The sequence below is a fragment of the Coturnix japonica genome, chromosome 1 (assembly GCF_054131305.1).
Source record: "Coturnix japonica strain WE chromosome 1, WE-NBRP24, whole genome shotgun sequence".
Lineage (NCBI taxonomy): Eukaryota > Metazoa > Chordata > Aves > Galliformes > Phasianidae > Coturnix > Coturnix japonica.
This window is the reverse complement of record NC_140663.1, coordinates 126,603,276-126,620,610: the sequence shown is the minus strand read 5'-3', so window position 1 is coordinate 126,620,610 and position 17,335 is coordinate 126,603,276. Positions and strand designations below refer to the sequence as shown.

General features: G+C 40.7%; 1 protein-coding gene across 6 annotated transcripts in view; it reads left to right on the top strand.

Moving 5' to 3' along the window:
* The first annotated feature begins 551 nt into the window (after window positions 1-551).
* Window positions 552-17,335, top strand: part of CUL4A (cullin 4A) — a 33,152-nt gene continuing 16,368 nt past the window's right edge. For 2 of the 6 annotated variants that reach the window (XR_014941420.1, XR_014941422.1), the window contains exons 1-10: window positions 552-803; window positions 1,149-1,264; window positions 4,720-4,824; window positions 6,988-7,056; window positions 8,457-8,530; window positions 9,418-9,580; window positions 11,072-11,161; window positions 12,018-12,100; window positions 13,985-14,052; window positions 16,570-16,688. Coding sequence is in view for 2 of the 6 variants with exons in the window: in XM_085534282.1 (XP_085390408.1) it covers window positions 629-803; window positions 1,149-1,264; window positions 4,720-4,824; window positions 6,988-7,056; window positions 8,457-8,530; window positions 9,418-9,580; window positions 11,072-11,161; window positions 12,018-12,100; window positions 13,985-14,052; window positions 16,570-16,688 (1,062 nt within the window). In the remaining 4 variants the exon portion in view is untranslated. The remainder of the gene's footprint in view (window positions 804-1,148; window positions 1,265-4,719; window positions 4,825-6,987; window positions 7,057-8,456; window positions 8,531-9,417; window positions 9,581-11,071; window positions 11,162-12,017; window positions 12,101-13,984; window positions 14,053-16,569; window positions 16,689-17,335) is intronic. The other 4 variants (XR_014941419.1, XR_014941418.1, XM_085534282.1 and 1 more) reach the window with 3 other exon arrangements.

Sequence of the window (17,335 nt, the reverse complement as noted above, 5' to 3'; positions counted from 1 at the left end):
ATCATTTTTGTGGCCCTCCTCTGGACCCTTTCTAAAATCTCCATGTCTTTTTTGTACTGAGGGCTCCACACCTGGACACAGTACTCCAGATGGGGCCTCACAAGAGCCGAGTAGAGAGGGACGATCACCTCCCTATCCCTGCTGACCACCCCTCTCCTGATGGAGCCCAGGATCCCATTTGCTTTCCGGGCTGCCAGAGCGCACTGCTGGCTCATGTTGAGTTTTTCATCCATCAGGACCCCCAGGTCTTTCTCTGCCGAGCAAGACCTTATGGGAGCGGACCGTTGTGTTCCCGGGGCCGCAGTGCCCGCCTTGTGAAGAAGGGACGGCAGCTCCTTGGCAATCTGTTCCAAAAAGCTGAATAAAGTTCCCCACGGGTTGTCTGTAAGAGGCTCACACCGAGAGTCCGCCGTAGCCGTCCGTCCCGGGAGCCATCTTGCGAGCGGGGACGCTCGGTGTGAAGCTGGCGGGGAGGGCTGGGCTGCCGCCCCGAGGTGGGGGAGGAAGGGAGGGAGGGAAGAAGGGCGGGCGGTGGAGGAGGAGGAGGAGAGCGGAGGCGGGGACCGGGCGGTCCAGCCCAGCGCAGCGCAGCGCCTTGCCCCGGCCGGACACGGCGCCCGGGGCGGAGATGGCGGACGAAGCCCAGAAGAAGCCGCACTTGTCGGCCCTGGTGGGGCACACCAACGGGCTCACCAAGCCCGTCTCGCTGGCCGCAGCCGCCACGCGTGGGGGGGGCGGCGGGGGCGGTTCGGCCGGTGCGGCCGCCGCCTCCTCCAAGAAACTCGTCATCAAGAACTTCAGAGGTGGGTGCGGGGCCGAGCGGCGGCAGGTGCCGGGCCCGGCCTCTCCGCACCTTTGTTTACCGCGGGGGCCGCTCCGCCTTACAGGGACGCGGAGAACCTGCCGCCGCCCCCTAACCGCATCCCGGGGTCTCGCGTGGGGCCGCGGGGTTGGGGTGGCCCCGCATTAGGATGGAGGAGGAGGAGGAGGCCACGGGCCTGGACGCGCTCGGGCGCTGCTGTCTCGCGTGGGGTCGCGACCTGCCCCGTGTCCGTGCCCCGTGAGCGCCCCTGGGCTGAGCGGAGGAAGATGGCTGCGGGGAGCCTGAGCCTCGGGCCGCCTTCAGCCGCCTCCGTGTTCCCCTGCAGAAAGGCCCAAGCTGCCCGATAACTACACGCAGGACACCTGGCACAAACTTCACGAGGCGGTGGCAGCCATTCAGAGCAGCACTTCTATTAAGTACAACCTCGAGGAGCTCTACCAGGTAAGACCCGTACGGTGATGTTTTCTTTCGGTGTAATGTGGAAAATGGAGACTCGCAGGGCTTCAGATCAAGCAAGGATGTATTTTTGACTCGTTAAAGGCCAGTTGTTATCTCCAGTACGCTGTGTGTTTCCAGACAGTTCACAGTGTTGTGCCTCAGCTTCTCGCTGCTCCTAGGAGAGTTCTCAAGGTCTGGGCCCATGAAGAAGCAATTTGTGTTGGAAGGTATTGAGAGCTGCACTTGGGCATCCAGCCACCCCAACACTCTGCCTGCTCCACATCCTGAAATTGGGGTCTTGCTCTGTCTGGGCTTTGCAGTGTCTGTGTTTTACAATGGCTTTTTTGGTATGTGCTTTGGTGTTTGCGAGTAGCCAGCGTTAAAAGTATTTGTTATGATGCTGAGACTTCAGTGTCAGTGCTCTTTGGAGAATGAAGGCAAGAATCGCACTGCTCGTGTTGTTATAAAACATCACTGATGCTGTAAGTTGTGCCAGGCGGTTGAAGTTAACAAGCAGGGTGAGTCTCAGAGCTGAACTGACTTCTCTGTGTCATTAGACGGAGTGCAATGTGTGGCATCAGAACGGCTCGTTGTGTGAAGGCGTATTGACCTAATATAACATACTGCCTTCGAGCTGGACTGATATATATACGTCTGGTAATACTTATAGGTTTGCAGAATCTGAATTACATAATACATTTGATGGTTTTAAATAGAGCGTTTGAGAAATCCTGCATTTTCATGCCCAGCTAGAAAAACACAGATGCTTTGAATGTTACCTAACTTGTTTTCAGAGGCTCAGAAATGAGATTATAGTAATATGGGTATGAAATTGCCGGGGCACGGACTTGAGCTTTGGCAGTAGAGGAGGAGGGAGATCTCAGATAAGCTGTAAAGAGAGAACTGTGCTTTTTGCTTATTCTGTTTGCAAAAATGTGCGTGTTGTAAGGACAGCCCAGCAGTCAGGAAGTCATTAGTGCAAATCAGCAAGATTCCTGTACGGTGGGTGGTGGCTGTGAACATGCCCATACATACATACATATTCCTTCTGCCAAAGGAATAAGAGGAAGTTCAGCATCTTTTGGAAAGCTGACCTGTATGTACAGGTCGCTGTAACTCTCGGTTTGTGAGCACAGAGCCATCCATGGGGAAAATATCTGTGTGTGTACTGCTTCTCTATGGCAGTGCTCCTTTATGTGCATCTCTATCTGGCACCATGACAGGAGAAGAGAGGCTGCTGGGGCTCAGTGCAGCAGGCAGTGGTACCCCAGCCTGCCTTGGAACTTCTTGATTGATGTATTTAATTTGGCACGGTGGCAGAGTTAAAAACAAGGCCTGGTGGGAAGCCCAAAGCATAGTCTTTCCCAAGCGGCAGTGGCCGCATGGGTTAAAGCACAAAGGTGCTTGGCAGAGGCAGTGAGCAATAAGAGGGTGGCAGCCAATTTTTGCTACTAAAATAGAAGTGATGTCTGGGATTGGTGGTAGATTGCCTGGATCTGGGTGGAAGTGGCTGATATTTGATGGGCTACAGAAAGTGGGGCAGTGCAAAGAACTGCCGAGTGAGGAGCGAGTGATAAAAATAATGGGAAAAGAGAATTCCCTTTGCAACAAGATCCTAAATAGCTTGAAATAGGGCAGCAGCTGCCCTTCTTGAGGGCACGGAATAGAACATTGTTGCAGTAAAGGGGGAAGAAAGTAAATGCTTTGAATCTGGAGCAGACTTTTGTGTGGGTGGGTAGGAAAGGCTGTGTCTTAGAAAGCATAACCAAATATCTGACCAACAGTTGTGTGATCACTGTTTGTTTCAGAGGTCACCTCACGTAACCTGTTCTAAGACTGAAGTTAAAAACCAGCATAAACAAAAAAGTAATCATGTAATGCCTGCTTGTTTCCATCTTGTGTGTTTTGGAAGATAAGCTCTTCAGGATATTAGAACTGATAGAGGAAACAGTACAAGCAGCAATAACTAGCTTACTAAACAGAGGACTCGGCTCAAAACAAGCCATTAAAGTGGTTATTTGAAACTTATACATGGCTTGTGTAGGTGAAGAGCCTACAGTGCTGTCTTTCTCATGTCATAATAGAAGAGATAATTATTATTACAGCTTTTTCCCCAGTCTCATTGTGTGCAAGATAAATAAAGATCAAATCAGGGTTTTTTTCAGAGGCAGCAAAAAATCTGAACAAAGCAAAACATGCAGAAGAAGGAAATTACTGGTTTTCCCCTCTGCCTTAGTCAATAAAAGGAAAGCAGAAAGAGCTTGCTGAGGGCAGCGCTGTGGTGATAAGGCTGTGGTTTGAAGCACGCTTCAAGCCTTTGCCACTGCCCAAATTGCTACTTTCCCCTTCACCTTTCTCTTGATCTACTCCTATGCTAACACAGTTCTTTTTGTTATCTTAAAGTAGAACAGAGTGGAGATGTGTGTTGGTACTGAGGCAAAGAGTTACATGCTGGCATTAGGCAACGTTCTGCCCAGGAAGGTTGTGGATGCCCCGTCCTTGGAGGTGTTCAAGGCCAGGTTGGACGGGGCACTGGGCAACCTGATCTAGTAAATGTGTATGTTTGGTGGCCCTGCCAGGCAGGGGGGTTGGAACTACATGATCCTTGAGGTCCCTTCCAACTCGGGTCATTCTGTGATTCTGTGAACATAACTTGTCACATCTCAAACAAAATGCACCTATAAAGCTAAACTTTGTGGAAAAACAAGTAAAGACTGAGAAAGCACCAACACTTTACCCAAGTTCACTGATGCTGTCAGCAAATTCATCAGCAAAATATGTCACTGTCTGTCCTTTGGAGCAAAGGAAAACATTCTTGTGTCACTTGTAGTTGCCCAGATGAAGCAGTGCTCTAAGTATCACAGAATCACAGAATTTCAGGGGTTGGAAGGGACCTCTAGAGATCATGGTGTCCAACCCCCCCGCCAAAGCAAGCTCCCTACACCACGTCACACAGGTAGGCGTCCAGTTGGGTCTTGAATATCTCCAGAGAAGGAGACTCCACCACCTCCCTGGGCAGCCTGTTCCAGTGCTCATGGTGCAGGATCATCTCACAAGAGAAAGGAAACCAAGGTGAGGTTAAAGGAAGAGAATAGCTGACTTTCTCATCACATCTAACTGCTTTGGATAATTTTCTATGAAGCACTGAATGGCCAGAAGTACTGCTGTAAACTTCACAGTCCTCACCGAACGTTTGGCTGTCTTCATTGTGATTCATTTTAGGTGCTGTGGTCTATTAATAAAATAGTTTATTGAAATACGGGGCACAAGTTAAAATAAAGTGCGCCTGGAACAAAATCTAAATATAGGCAGTGGTATCAAATGAGGCTACGTTTTCTCTTTGGCATTCCCACTGAGTTTCTTGTGAGGGGGGTAAAAAAATGTTGATTATACAGGAACAAAAATGAGAGCTCACTTAATTGTTTTTAACCTCGTCTATTAACTGTTTTTGGTTTTAGGCTGTTGAAAACCTCTGTTCCTACAAAGTCTCTGCTACGCTGTACAAACAGCTGCGACAGGTCTGTGAAGATCACGTGAAAGCACAAATCCTTCAATTCAGGGAATATCCTTTTCCTGTGCGAAGAAATTGTTAGATTTGGGCTTAAATAATGATTTTTAAGTAAGTTTTTAAATGATAGTCATAACGGTGGTGTTTGCAAATGTGCAAAGTGGTTCTTTGTTTACCACTGACATATTTTCAGATGGACCATGAGCAACCTGAGTCGTCCAAGGGAATTATTTTAGTATTTAGAGGCATGGTAGTAATGAACCATTAAAACAAGTATTTGGTTTGTTATGAGTGAGAATTCATAGTAGCACTATGCATCTAAAATCCTCACAGATCTAACAGCAGGTATGGATTCCTGTGGCAAATGTGTGGTGGTGATGCTTCTCCAGTACCAATAGCTGAAGAAAAACTAATTTTTAACAGCAGTGCTGGGAGTCTTCTGTAAGATAGTTCTTAAGCCTCTCTGTATGGCCAGTTTTAAGTACTGGTCAGCAGTGATGTTTAACGGAGGCATTCACCGAGCCCTTTGGATACCTCACGTGTACCTTGGGAGACAGATCAAAGTTCAGAAGATCACTTGGCTGCCTTGTGACCTTCAGAACACTTGCATTTCACAGCAAATATCCCCATTGTTTTCTCAAGTTCTATTTCTATGCTTCTCTTTTTTCCTTCTGAACTGATGACAAAAGTGCTTGCAGATCTCCTCTGGAAGCTTAAGTGCAGCCAGCACTGTTTTCTGAAGCCTGTTGTGCTTTGCATGCCGAGAGCATGCTTTATGTGTCTTGTATGTAAATAGTCTACTGGTTTGCGCTTGCTGGGGAAGTAGGGTAAGTAGAGCCCATGCCCAGCAGGTCGTTCCCAGAGAGTGTCTTGGCAAACAGATGCTGGCGAGTGCTGGGGTGAACAGATGCTGTAGTGATTTGAGTGCTTGCCCTGCTTCCCAGGTCTCTGGTGGATATTCTGTTACAGAAAATGATTGGTTGAAATAGGAAGAAACAAGGGAGCGGGGCCCAGAAAGAGCCCTCTTTGTAAGTGAATGCCTTTAATGTGCTTAGGATTGTGACTCTCAGTTTCTCACTTCACCGCATTCTCCAGGTAGGTGCCTACACTCATAAAGAAGATAAATTGCTTTCTCTGTTCCTTTTTTTTTTCTTCTTCTTTTTTTCCTTTTATATGGCTTAGCTCCAGCACGGTGGTTTTTGTTTGAGTTTTTTTGAGTTCCATTAAAAGGGCCTTGCTTCTACATGTCATACATGAAACACTGATATTGAATTGGCACTGTGAATTCACCTCTTAATTAGGTGGCGTATTTTTTCTATTAGATTCGATTCGATTCATTTTTAAATGACATTCAACTAAAAAGTCCATTAGTTAATACAGTAGTCTTTTAAATGTAACGGAGAACCAAATCTTTTGGTCAGCTTTAAAGCAGTAGACAGTTGGCCAGTTTTGCATCCCTGACTTTTGAGGCTTAAGAAAAACTTAAGCTGTAAGACTTTGTGTTCCTTCCACAAGCCCAATAGAACCAATATTTGGAGAGCTGAGAACTCTGCATTCTACAGGTATACTGCTTTATACCCCAAGGACATGAGATTAGATTAATCAGATTTGACCAAAGGGAGTTGGAGATGGCATTGTGTAAGAAATGAACGCGAAGCCACTTTTGGGTTTACTCGTGATACAGTAGAATTCTAGTAACAAGTAATGATTGGATCCATTATATAGCGAGTAAAAATTCATGTTTTAATCGAGGAGACCTAGAGATGTATATGGAAAGAGCACTATTTGGATTTATTGAGGATTATTTGGAACTGCAAATGCTTTCAAGAGATTAGGGTCACTCCTGTGGTGCGCAGTGTGAACTCATTAAACAAAGTAAACCTTTCTATCCAGCTCACCTCCATGGGTGATAAGGTTGGTTTTGACACTGATGGGATTTCTTACTTACATTCTATATCAGAGCTATACAGTGCGGTCGGTAGATGGTATTAGTGAAGGGCTGTGAGTGTTGTTCCTTGAAAACATAGGGAGGTTTATTGGAGAGCTGCCAGTTCCTGTGCTGGACAGAAGCTTTGCAATTAACCGTTCATCTCTAGGCAGTCCCAGCAACATCGGAATATCCACGAAGGAGATTTGCTCAATGGCTGGCAAAGATCATCTCTGGAATCTGACCTCAAAAGTTACTGGCGAGCTAGTTTTCCTTAATAGGTGCTGTACAGATTCTCTGGATAGTCTTTTATTTTTAAAGAAGATAAATAAATGCTGGCAAGATCATTGCAGACAAATGGTAAGTTGAGTGTTTGTTCAGAATGTGTATCCTTGAGAAGTACAGCCTGGCAAAAGGGAGCTTTTAACTTGGGTCTGTGATGCGCTTCCTCCAAGTTTCAGTAGGACTTTTCGCTTTCCCCTTTGCTGGCTGGGAGCAGTTCTGTTGTCAAAAGTTACATTCTGCTGTGTTATTGGTTTGCTCTTCATTGATTTCCTAGTGGTAACCAGCTAGAATATCACTCAGAAACATATTGACTCTAGTGAAATCATTCAGCAACCAATTCTTCAGTCTTTGCTTATAGATCACTCCAACTAGGTTAATTTGTGGCTTTTATTTTGTATTTTTTTTTTCAAAACAGAGCTGAATATCCTGACTTACTGGGCTGAGAAACAGGAAGAAAACGACTCATAAGAATTGGCCTTTTAAGACCACTTCATTATAATTCTAAGTTTTCCTTGCATTGTCACCAAGCTCTGGCTACAGGTGCCCAAAATAGTGGGGCACCCAAATTACTTCCTTTTCCCTCCCCCATGAGGGATGGGCAGGGATGTGTATGTGCATTTTATCTCGAATGAAACAGATAGTGTTGTGGAAAATATTCTGAACAAATTCTGCAGTCTGATGAAATTAAGGTTGAAGGTTATTACCTTGAAAGTTTGATTAAACTGGACCCGTGTTTTTATAAATATATGGTGTTTTCTTTCTGTGAACTCTGTTCTCTTTAATTACTTTTGAGAGTTCCTTTTGTTGGTTTTACTTATTCATGTTTATTCATCAGATCAACAACCCTGTAGGAAGTGGCTTTCTTGCCCAGGTGCTGAGGTAGTACCTGTGGTGTTCAAGAAAACAAAACAAAACCAATCTTGTTGCTATTTTACTTTAACGTGGCTGGCTAGAAATTGTGTGAGCTTGAGAATTGCTTTAGAAGCACTGAAATGCTTTAGAGGAGGATTGAGTAGGCATCTGAGGATAGGAAATTCAGTAGCTGGCCTGGCAGTGAGTTATGTATGGACATCCTTAGGTACTGTAATGCTAAATTAAAAGCTGAGCAGCCTTTTGAATGAAACATTAAGTGAAATATGTGACAGCAGTTTACTGACAGTTGATAACTATGCTTGAGTAAATATGTATCTCAGTAGCACTAAGACTTAAACAGCACTAAGGCCAATAAAACTATTCCATTAATTGCTTATGAATTTGAAAATTGTCTTGAATCTATTCAGTTACAGTGATTAGTCATAGCATTAATATTAACAAATGACATACCAGTAGAGATGCAGGTCACCAGAAGAGTCAAAAATAGGTGTAGCAGCAATGAAAAATCATGTGTCTGCAATGTAATTTTCCAGAATCTGCCTTATAATTTAAAGTGTTACATGCTGTCAAAGAGAAAAAATGTTTCCTTGATGTGTTTTCAGATCATGATCAGAAGCATTTTCTTATTTTTGGATCGTACATACGTACTTCAGAACTCAATGCTTCCTTCTATATGGTAGGTATCTGCATCTTTAGTCTGTACAATTTGTGCTGTATTTATAAAGGTTGAAAATATAGGTTTTTTTTTTTCCTCACAATATATTTGAGCTGTGTAGTAGGTTGATTAAATTTTTGTGTTAATTTATGGAAAATTAAGTCTGTAATATCCACCTTCCCCAGGAGGTAATATGAGGGTAAAAGAGGAAGGTCACTGTGGATCAGCTGCCAAGTTTGGGTGAGGCTGCTGCCCCTGGGCCTTCTCTTTCAGTCCAGTGGTTCTTCAGGTGTTCCTGGCTTGGCAAAGTTCAGAGCCTGGCTATTGGCTCTGTTGTTTTAAATGTTAGGTGCACTCACAAGGTGCAGATCATGTTTCCTGCCCTGGCCTTTTGTGAGTTGAGACCCGGGCTCAGAGCTCTGAGGTTAACCCCTGCTTGCTCCTGCAGTTTGAGCACCCCACAGCCACGTCTGTTTCTCAGTGTCCTTCCTGAGAGATATTTTGTATAATCACCAAGACAAACAAACCCATACTTTGCCACAATTTTCTGGTGTCTGTATTCTGTCTAAAGCAAGAAAAGATGTAGATAAAATACTGAAGTAGCAGCGTGTCTCTTCCCTGCGTATATTACTTCTGTGCTCTCCCCTCAGGATGGGGAGGAAGCTGGCAGCTTTTTGTGATAGTTCTTCTTATAGAATATATACATGATTAATAAATTCTCTCTGTGTAACATATAGGTGAGCATAATAGGTGAACAGTTGGACCGGATGATCTTTTAGGTCTTTTCCAACCTTGGTGATTCCATGATTCTATATTTATATATAATACATATACACACATATTTTCTTTAACATGCAAATTTGAAAAGAACCAACAAAGTGAGGTATTAATTTTCATTATTCACACAGGGACATGGGGCTGGAATTATTTAGGAATCATGTCATTAGTGATAAGCAAGTTCAAAACAAGACTATTGATGGAATCCTTCTGCTGATTGAACGAGAACGAAGTGGTGAAGCAGTGGACCGAAGTTTGCTGCGTAGTTTGTTGAGTATGCTGTCTGATCTGCAGGTGAGTACAGCAAACCTCAGCCATTACCACTAGTTTTAGAAACTGACTTTGGACTTTTCTGATGTGTGTATTATACAGAAATAATTTTATTCTAGTAAATATGTGCTTCAAAATCTGGCAAACAGATTGAGAAAGCAGTTCCCTTTTCTTTGCCCAATCCACAGTCGTTCATTCTCTGTTTTTTAAGTGAGATTTCTGTGCTTGTTTACTTCTTTGCTGGGACATGTCTGTGTTAATTGCTTGTTTATGCTTTCCATGTTAACTTTTCTGACTTTCATCCATAACACAAAAGATTTAGAACTGATAATTCTGTTCAAGAGAGAAGAAGGACTTCTTATGATATGAAAAATCATTAGCAGATCTGAAGACGTAGATCTGATTTGTGTGCTCTTTCCCACTTTTTTTCCCTGTTACTTGGCAGTCTTAACTGCATCAGTTTTTTGTAGGTATTACCAGTGAGTGCTACTGTTTTGTTTCATTTTTGTTTAGCAAAAAACAGTGCTAGCTAAAGGCATCTCCTTTATTAGATCCTTCTTACAGGTCTGCATTTCAATCTGCAGTCTTCTTCACTCTCTCAGAAGTGTTTTCTTTCTTCACTCTAGAACCTAACAAAGTGTATTCTTTTATATTATCAGGCATGAGTGTGCTTTTGATCCTGCCTCCAGGATCTCTGCTTCTCTCTCCTCTTTCATTGGAGGTTAGCTTGTGGTGAAAGATGAATTAAGAACACACATCTTATATTTCATTCAAAAACAATTAAGCTCTTACTCATTCCTGATTTTTAGGCAATTACAAAATTGGAGACCAACTGCTGAAAGCTTATTCCTGCTTGCATCAATCTTGTTCTGTTGCAGTTCCCTGTTGTAAAGCTTTATACGTGGTCTGTGTAGAAATAACTCCTTATTATGTTAGCATAGGTTAGAAAGTTAGTGAAGGAAAGGAAGGTAAGATATAAAGTCTTGGGTTTGATTCAGTTTAAAGAGATGGCTAAAGCAATCAGTGTCTGCTTATGACATTGAATACTATTACACTCTGAATACCTGTCAAGCCAGAGATTTTGTGTTTGATGCACTGAGGAAAAAGCCAAATATTTGAAAGTACTTCCTTATCAGCTTTGTTCTTAAGGCGCGTTACTGAGAGTATCATCATTTTACTGTTGGGAATTACTTGTTTTGTTTTCCCAGTTGGAACTGGCTCAGAAATATCAGTGGGGGTTTTGACTCAAGTGGATTAGATGTCATTGCTGTGCTGTTGTGTTGAGTGCTGGTGTTTGTGTGAATCAAACAGAAACTTGTCAGTTTAGACACGCTGGGAAGTCAACTTTAATTGTAGTCTTTCTAAAACCAGTGGGGAAAAAATCAGATTTCTGCATTTATATAATTTTAAACATTTATTTTGCCTTCCTGAGATTTTACTTGCCTCCAAGTAAACCAGGGTACGCTACTTTTAATGGCAGCTTAATGTAAGTAATTAAATTGATTTCTTGAACAGGTTTACAAAGAATCATTTGAACAGAGGTTTCTGGAAGAGACAAATTGCTTATATGCTGCAGAGGGCCAAAGATTAATGCAAGAAAGAGAGGTAGGTGCATGCTGTAGTTAACTGGTTTTATTTTAGTTCCATCTGCTATGGGATTATGTGGGAACTTCTGGTAGCACCACAGAGTGAATACTAAAAGAAATTTACAAGGGTAAATGATGATTATGCTTTGGGGACTGTGGTATTGTATCAAAGAGAAGAACCAATTCCAGTTTGCCATGATGTTGGGTATATGTATAGATATCTAGTATTTGTATATTGCATATAGAAACACAAATGAAAGGTAGGGAAGTCAAGTGACATTTTTTGTTGCTAAAGTCATGCTGCCAGAAAGCTCATCTCCATGTAAAGCTTAAAAGCGTGCCATGAATATGGTATTTTTCTGAAAAGCTGTGAAATATCCACTGCCACTGGTCTACTCTGTATTTAATAGCTAAATTAACTGTTTACTTGTTTTAAGAACTTTTGTTGCATTTATTTTGCTGTTTTGTTCCAGTTACTTACTAGTTAAGTAGACCTTGAGACATCTTTGTTTTCTGTGCTTTTGAGATGAAATTATGCTTTGTGGTGGGCAGCCTGAAAATGTGTTTCTTCATGAAAATGTACACGGACAATATTTCCTGGTTGTCTAAAATAGAGCATGCTACCTTTATTAATTCAGTATGTACACTGACTCTTTACTAGTTGAGAATTGGTAGGTGCAATTACAATACTTTTATTATGAGGTAATATCAATCATTAAAAACATAGCTTGTGTAGCATATTACATTGTTGTGTAATATTTATTTCCAATCCATGCTCTTATTAAGTTAGAGTTTTAAAATACTTGTCATGAACAAGGTGATCATTCATGCTACTGTACACAACTGTTGAATTTGTCCTTCTCTTCTCTTGCAAGGTCCCAGAATATCTTCACCACGTTAGTAAACGTTTGGAAGAAGAAGGAGACAGAGTGATAACATACTTAGATCACAGCACACAGTGAGTACAAATTTCATTGTTCTTAGCACAAGTCAAGCATCCTTCATAAAACGGTGTGACTATCCATGGCTGTAGAGACACAGAGATCATCTCTGTACATACTATTTGGTGTTTTTATTGTTTCTTTAAATACTTTATTTATATCAGAGCCAATTTATTTTAAATCCAAGTATTTCTTCCTTGAGTAAAAGGGGAGAAACCTATCTAGAAATCTTCCAGTATGAGTTGAAGTTAACAAAATATAACTCAAACGTTCACTAGGGGGAAGAAATGTTAAATTATGACGTGGTGTAGAGAACATGGATACAAACATTCCATTTTAGTTTACAGTGGATCAGCTTTGGTACAGCTGCTGCCAATGGGTTGTGCAAGGCAGCTTGTTCTTTTTGGCACTGAGGTACTGAGTAAGAGCATGCATTTTACCGGGGTAAGAATGCACAGTCACTGATGGGCTATAAATGTATATATAATTTATAAATAATGCAGTGGTTGCTTTTAAATAAAGAACATAACTAGATAGAACTCGCTTAGAGCTCTTTGCCCTCACACCTTTTTATTTCCCCTAGGTGAAGTGTTGTCATTTCATTGGGTGTTAAAGAGATCATTGAATAATTTCTCTCTTTTTGTCTTATATATTTGAAGAAAACAATAAGTTAAGCTCATACCTTATATATCATGGTGCATATTTGAGCTTGAGTTTTCTTGCAAGGTGCCTACCTTCTTCATGCAAAATTAGTCAGGTGAAAACATGGAATTATTTCTGTATGTAAATACGATACTATGTCTGTCTGTCTGCTTCTTAGTAAATACTGTTCTGCTTTAGGTAGACCAGTTGTCCTTACTTGTTCTGTTGTAAGAAGTTGTTCTGGGGTAAAGGATGATATTTTATGTAACCTTGAGTCCTGTTCTTGAGGACAATCAGCAGTTGTAGGTAGCAATAGCTGGAAGTTTCAACAAAAGTAGCTGTAAAAATGGCTTGATGTATGAAGACCAAGGGCCTGCCCAACTAGTCTTTCACGTTCACTTAGGAGCACTTTAGGAAAAGAACAGAGTAAGTACTTGTGACACTGTACTAGTACCTGCCTGCTTTTGGCTCAGTATATTTTCTGAACCTGATGCCGTTTGCCTGTATTGTATTATCCATTGGATCTCTTTGAAATACTTGTGCCATCTCACTTGGATTCATGTAAGCTTTTCCTTCTATGGCATCTTTGGCAAGGAGACTTCTTTGCCCCCAGCCCAGCAGCACATCAACTACCCCATAATAGATCACTTCCTTTTGTTTATTTCAAGTCTGGGTCCCAGTGCCATCACTGATATCCCCAGCTCCTCAGCTCTTACATTGGAAGGGAGAGTGATCAGCCTGTTGCTGTTCACCTTTTTTCGTGCCCATCAGTGTAATACTATATGTGTTACTGCCAGGTCATCTCTTTCCCAGAGTCCAAACCCAAATGTGTGCGGTTGTTTTTCTTGCAGCTGCTGTTACATAATTTGATCATCCCTATTCTCTTTCTTGAACCATTGCAAATTTGAATCCTTTCTTTTGATGTGAAGGGACTAAAACTATATTGTATTTAATTATTTGCATTCATATGTGGTATTTTGGCAAAGGCAGGGATGAAAGAAGGACTATTGGTATTTAAGTTTCTGCTTGTTATAGCTTGTTTTATGGTATTTTAAATTGAATTTCTTTTGTAATCCATGGTTCATTGTTTTCTTTCTTATAACACATACGACTATTTTCTTAACGTGTAGGCTCTAATTTAAGTAGAAAATTGTTGATATTTTTAATATGATAATGTGAATTGCTCACAGATGCACTGAGGCAGGAGGTAACTCCCTTATGCCATAGTACTTCTAACATACTTTTCTTGCCTTATTTAGGAAACCACTGATTGCTTGTGTGGAGAAACAACTACTTGGAGAACACTTAACAGCTATTTTGCAAAAAGGTATGTATATATATTTTAATTAATGTATTATTTGATAATCTACAGATTCTCGTGGTCTGTGATAACTATAGGATCCATAGCTTTTATTTAATTTTTATTTAATGAGATGTATTAGCTGTGCTAATAATGATTGTGCATCAGATCCTGTATGTGGAAACAATATCTAAAATGTCATTCCATATTTGTGAATGCTTTTAAACCCCATAAGTCCCCTCTGACTTGGAGCAATGGGCTTAGGGATTGCTTTGGAACTGCTGATTTCCTCGAACATGCAAACTTCCAAGTGAAAGCTACAATTATTGTTGTAGTTTCTTTTATGTAATGGTTGCAAAGCACGAGTGCCATAGTGTCACATATCCTTGTGACTGGATGGTTAAAGAATCGTGAGTTATTGGGGCTGACAGCAGTCAGAGGCAATGCACTTCTTATGCTTTCGTTTTTATTGTACCTTCTGGCTGGCAATTCCGGATTTGAACTAAAGTCTTAGGAATTCCTTATTCAGATATTAGTGTCTTCAAATTAGCATTTCTCTTTTCCTCTTAACTTTTAGTATTTGCCTTCTTCCCTAAATTCCTGGGTTTGGTCTGATATTTCAGTATTTTAAATGATCCTTTTCTTTTCTTGCACTAGCCACCTTTGAGGCTTAAGATCCTCTAGCAAGTTATGCTTATATCTTTGTTCTTTTACTGCTGCACTGCTGATGTCCCTAGTGCTCTGTTATCTTCAGGCTCCATCACATCAATATTTAATACTTTGGGGTTGATAGATGTGCTCCTTTTACTTATTTCTTCATCCCTTTTTAAAGATAGACATACACTCTCAGTTTTCTCTGAGCTACTCTGGGAATTTCACTATTTCCAGTACATTCACAAAGATAAGCTTGTTTATCCCATCTTAGTTATTTTCGAGCTTATTGCAAATGGTAAGAATAACTAGTGTTTTTTTGGTACGTGTCAATTTTTGCTTGCTTTGTAGCATTATTTTCAAGTCACTTCTCCAATGATAAATGTGTTCGTTAGTTGACTTGGTCAAAAAATGTCCTTGTTTTAATCTGCGCTCTCTCTTGGTTAATGATGTACATTCACTGTCTACGCACATTTTTGAAGTTAATTTGTAAGTCTAATATCACTCAGCTTACTTCACTTTCTGCATTCATTTGATCCAGGACACATTGTAATCCACTTGTAACATCCTAGTATCAGTACAAGTAGAAGATACTGTCTTTGTAGGTTTTGTTCCTTAGGAGAGAAGGCATATGATGTAGTCAGTCTGATACAGGAAAAAAAAACTTACAAATGCAGGGTATGTATGAGATACTTTATTTCATGTATTATTCTGACTGCCATTTAATAGTTACTCTTTTTTATTATTATTATTTTTAATTGTGAGTATAATAGAGATTTGTAAGGCTATGATGGTGCTTTCTGGAAGTTGTCTGAAGTGCTGTCATTGGAGTTCCTTCAATATCGGTTTTCATTAGTCAAGGATGTGACAGTATTTTTTCACCACAGTTTGTATGCCAGAGAAAGAAGGAAGGTTGAACTCAATCAGCTAGATTGTAACAAAGCAGGTAGTGCATTGGTCTCCCTAAATGAGGAGGGAGCAGTGCTTGGATGTGATGGAATTGGCATTTCCAAATTTCAGCACCAAAAGAACATCAGTCACTTGTATTAAAGTTTGTGTAATTTATCGTTCTGTATACTTTTAAAGTAGTTTAATTCTTCTGATATCTCAGTGTGGGCAAAAGTTGACATCTTTCTTGTACATTGTTTGCCTTTCTGAACATGTAAATAAGTTAAAATTGCAGTATTTTAAGATAAAGGAGAGAGTAAAAAAGGCATCATTTGAGGCTTGAAAATCCTTTGTAATCTAATAGCATATAAAATCTTAAAGTAATTTCATATACATTGTGCATGAAGTTGAGCAGTCATACAGTGTCAGCTATACTGATGGTGTGCATTGTCAGCTTGTGTAGAATCAAGCTTTCTGGATTTTAAACAGTGGCATAAATGCTACCTTCCCCTTTTACTGAAGCCTCTATCACTAACACCAGACAATGGATCTGTGATTGTGCTGAGACTAAATACACAGTGTAAAATTTGAGGATACGGTGAATGCAGTTGTGAAAAGCTTTCCATTTAGCCTCAAGCTTTACTTCTCTACTCATTAGTCCATGGCCTCGTCTCATAAAGGATGAACTGACAAAGACAAAAGTTACTTGGAAACAATTTGTAATTTTGTGTTATTACGTCAGTATGGATGTGGATCATTTATAACGCGTTCTTAATTTAAAAACATGACTCAACACATTCCAGAAGGAAAAAATAATCTTGCTGAGTTTATATACTTGTTTTAAATATAGGACACTCTACTTAGTGTAGTTTGTAGCATTCCTTAGAGATTCTGTTGGTGTACTTCATAGGGATTTTTTGGCTTTCTCTTGTATTTTCACTTGTGTTTATACAGTGCTATTCAAGTTTGCTTGTACCTCTAATTTTCTTTCCTTTTCTTTTTAAGGACTTGATAACCTGCTTGATGAAAATAGAATATCAGATTTGACACAGACATACCAGCTGTTCAGCAGGGTGAAAGGGGGACAGCAGATCCTTCTGCAACATTGGAGTGAATACATCAAGGTATTTCAGAGATCCCTTAATACACCTAAAATGTATGCTTTTATCATAGATTTATTCTATCAAAAAGAAGAATGGTATATCATTAGGTATATGCATCAAAGACATTTTAAGTGAATATGTTAATGCATTCCCCCCCACCCCCAATAATAATCACATGGTGAGAAACAGCAACACTTAAGTTTTGATTTTTATATTCCTAACTACTTGGAAATTGCTTACATCATACGTTTGAACAATACACAAGGAGCTATTCTGGTTTACTTTTAAATAGCACCATGTGCAGACTTGCTTAGAGTATGCTGGATCATGGAATGCGTTGAGTTTCGATACAAATATATTCACCTGTTTTATGTAGTTGGAAATGCAGGAGAACAGCAGAATGTAGCTGTTCTGCTGTAGATTGGCAGTGCTTCATGTAACCAACTTAGAGCAATGCGATCAGTAAGATGAATGCTTAAGCAGTTTTGAAAGGAACATTGCTTTTGAAAATAATCCATGGTCGAAAGTGGTGTTTAGGTAACTCTGGTCTGTTTAGTTAGGTGTAATAGTAAAGTAACATGCTGCCTCTGAGCAGATGAAGGCAGTAAAGCTTTACGGAAAATATTTCTCTCTGGAGTTGATAATTGCTCATGTAGTTTTCTCCTGAA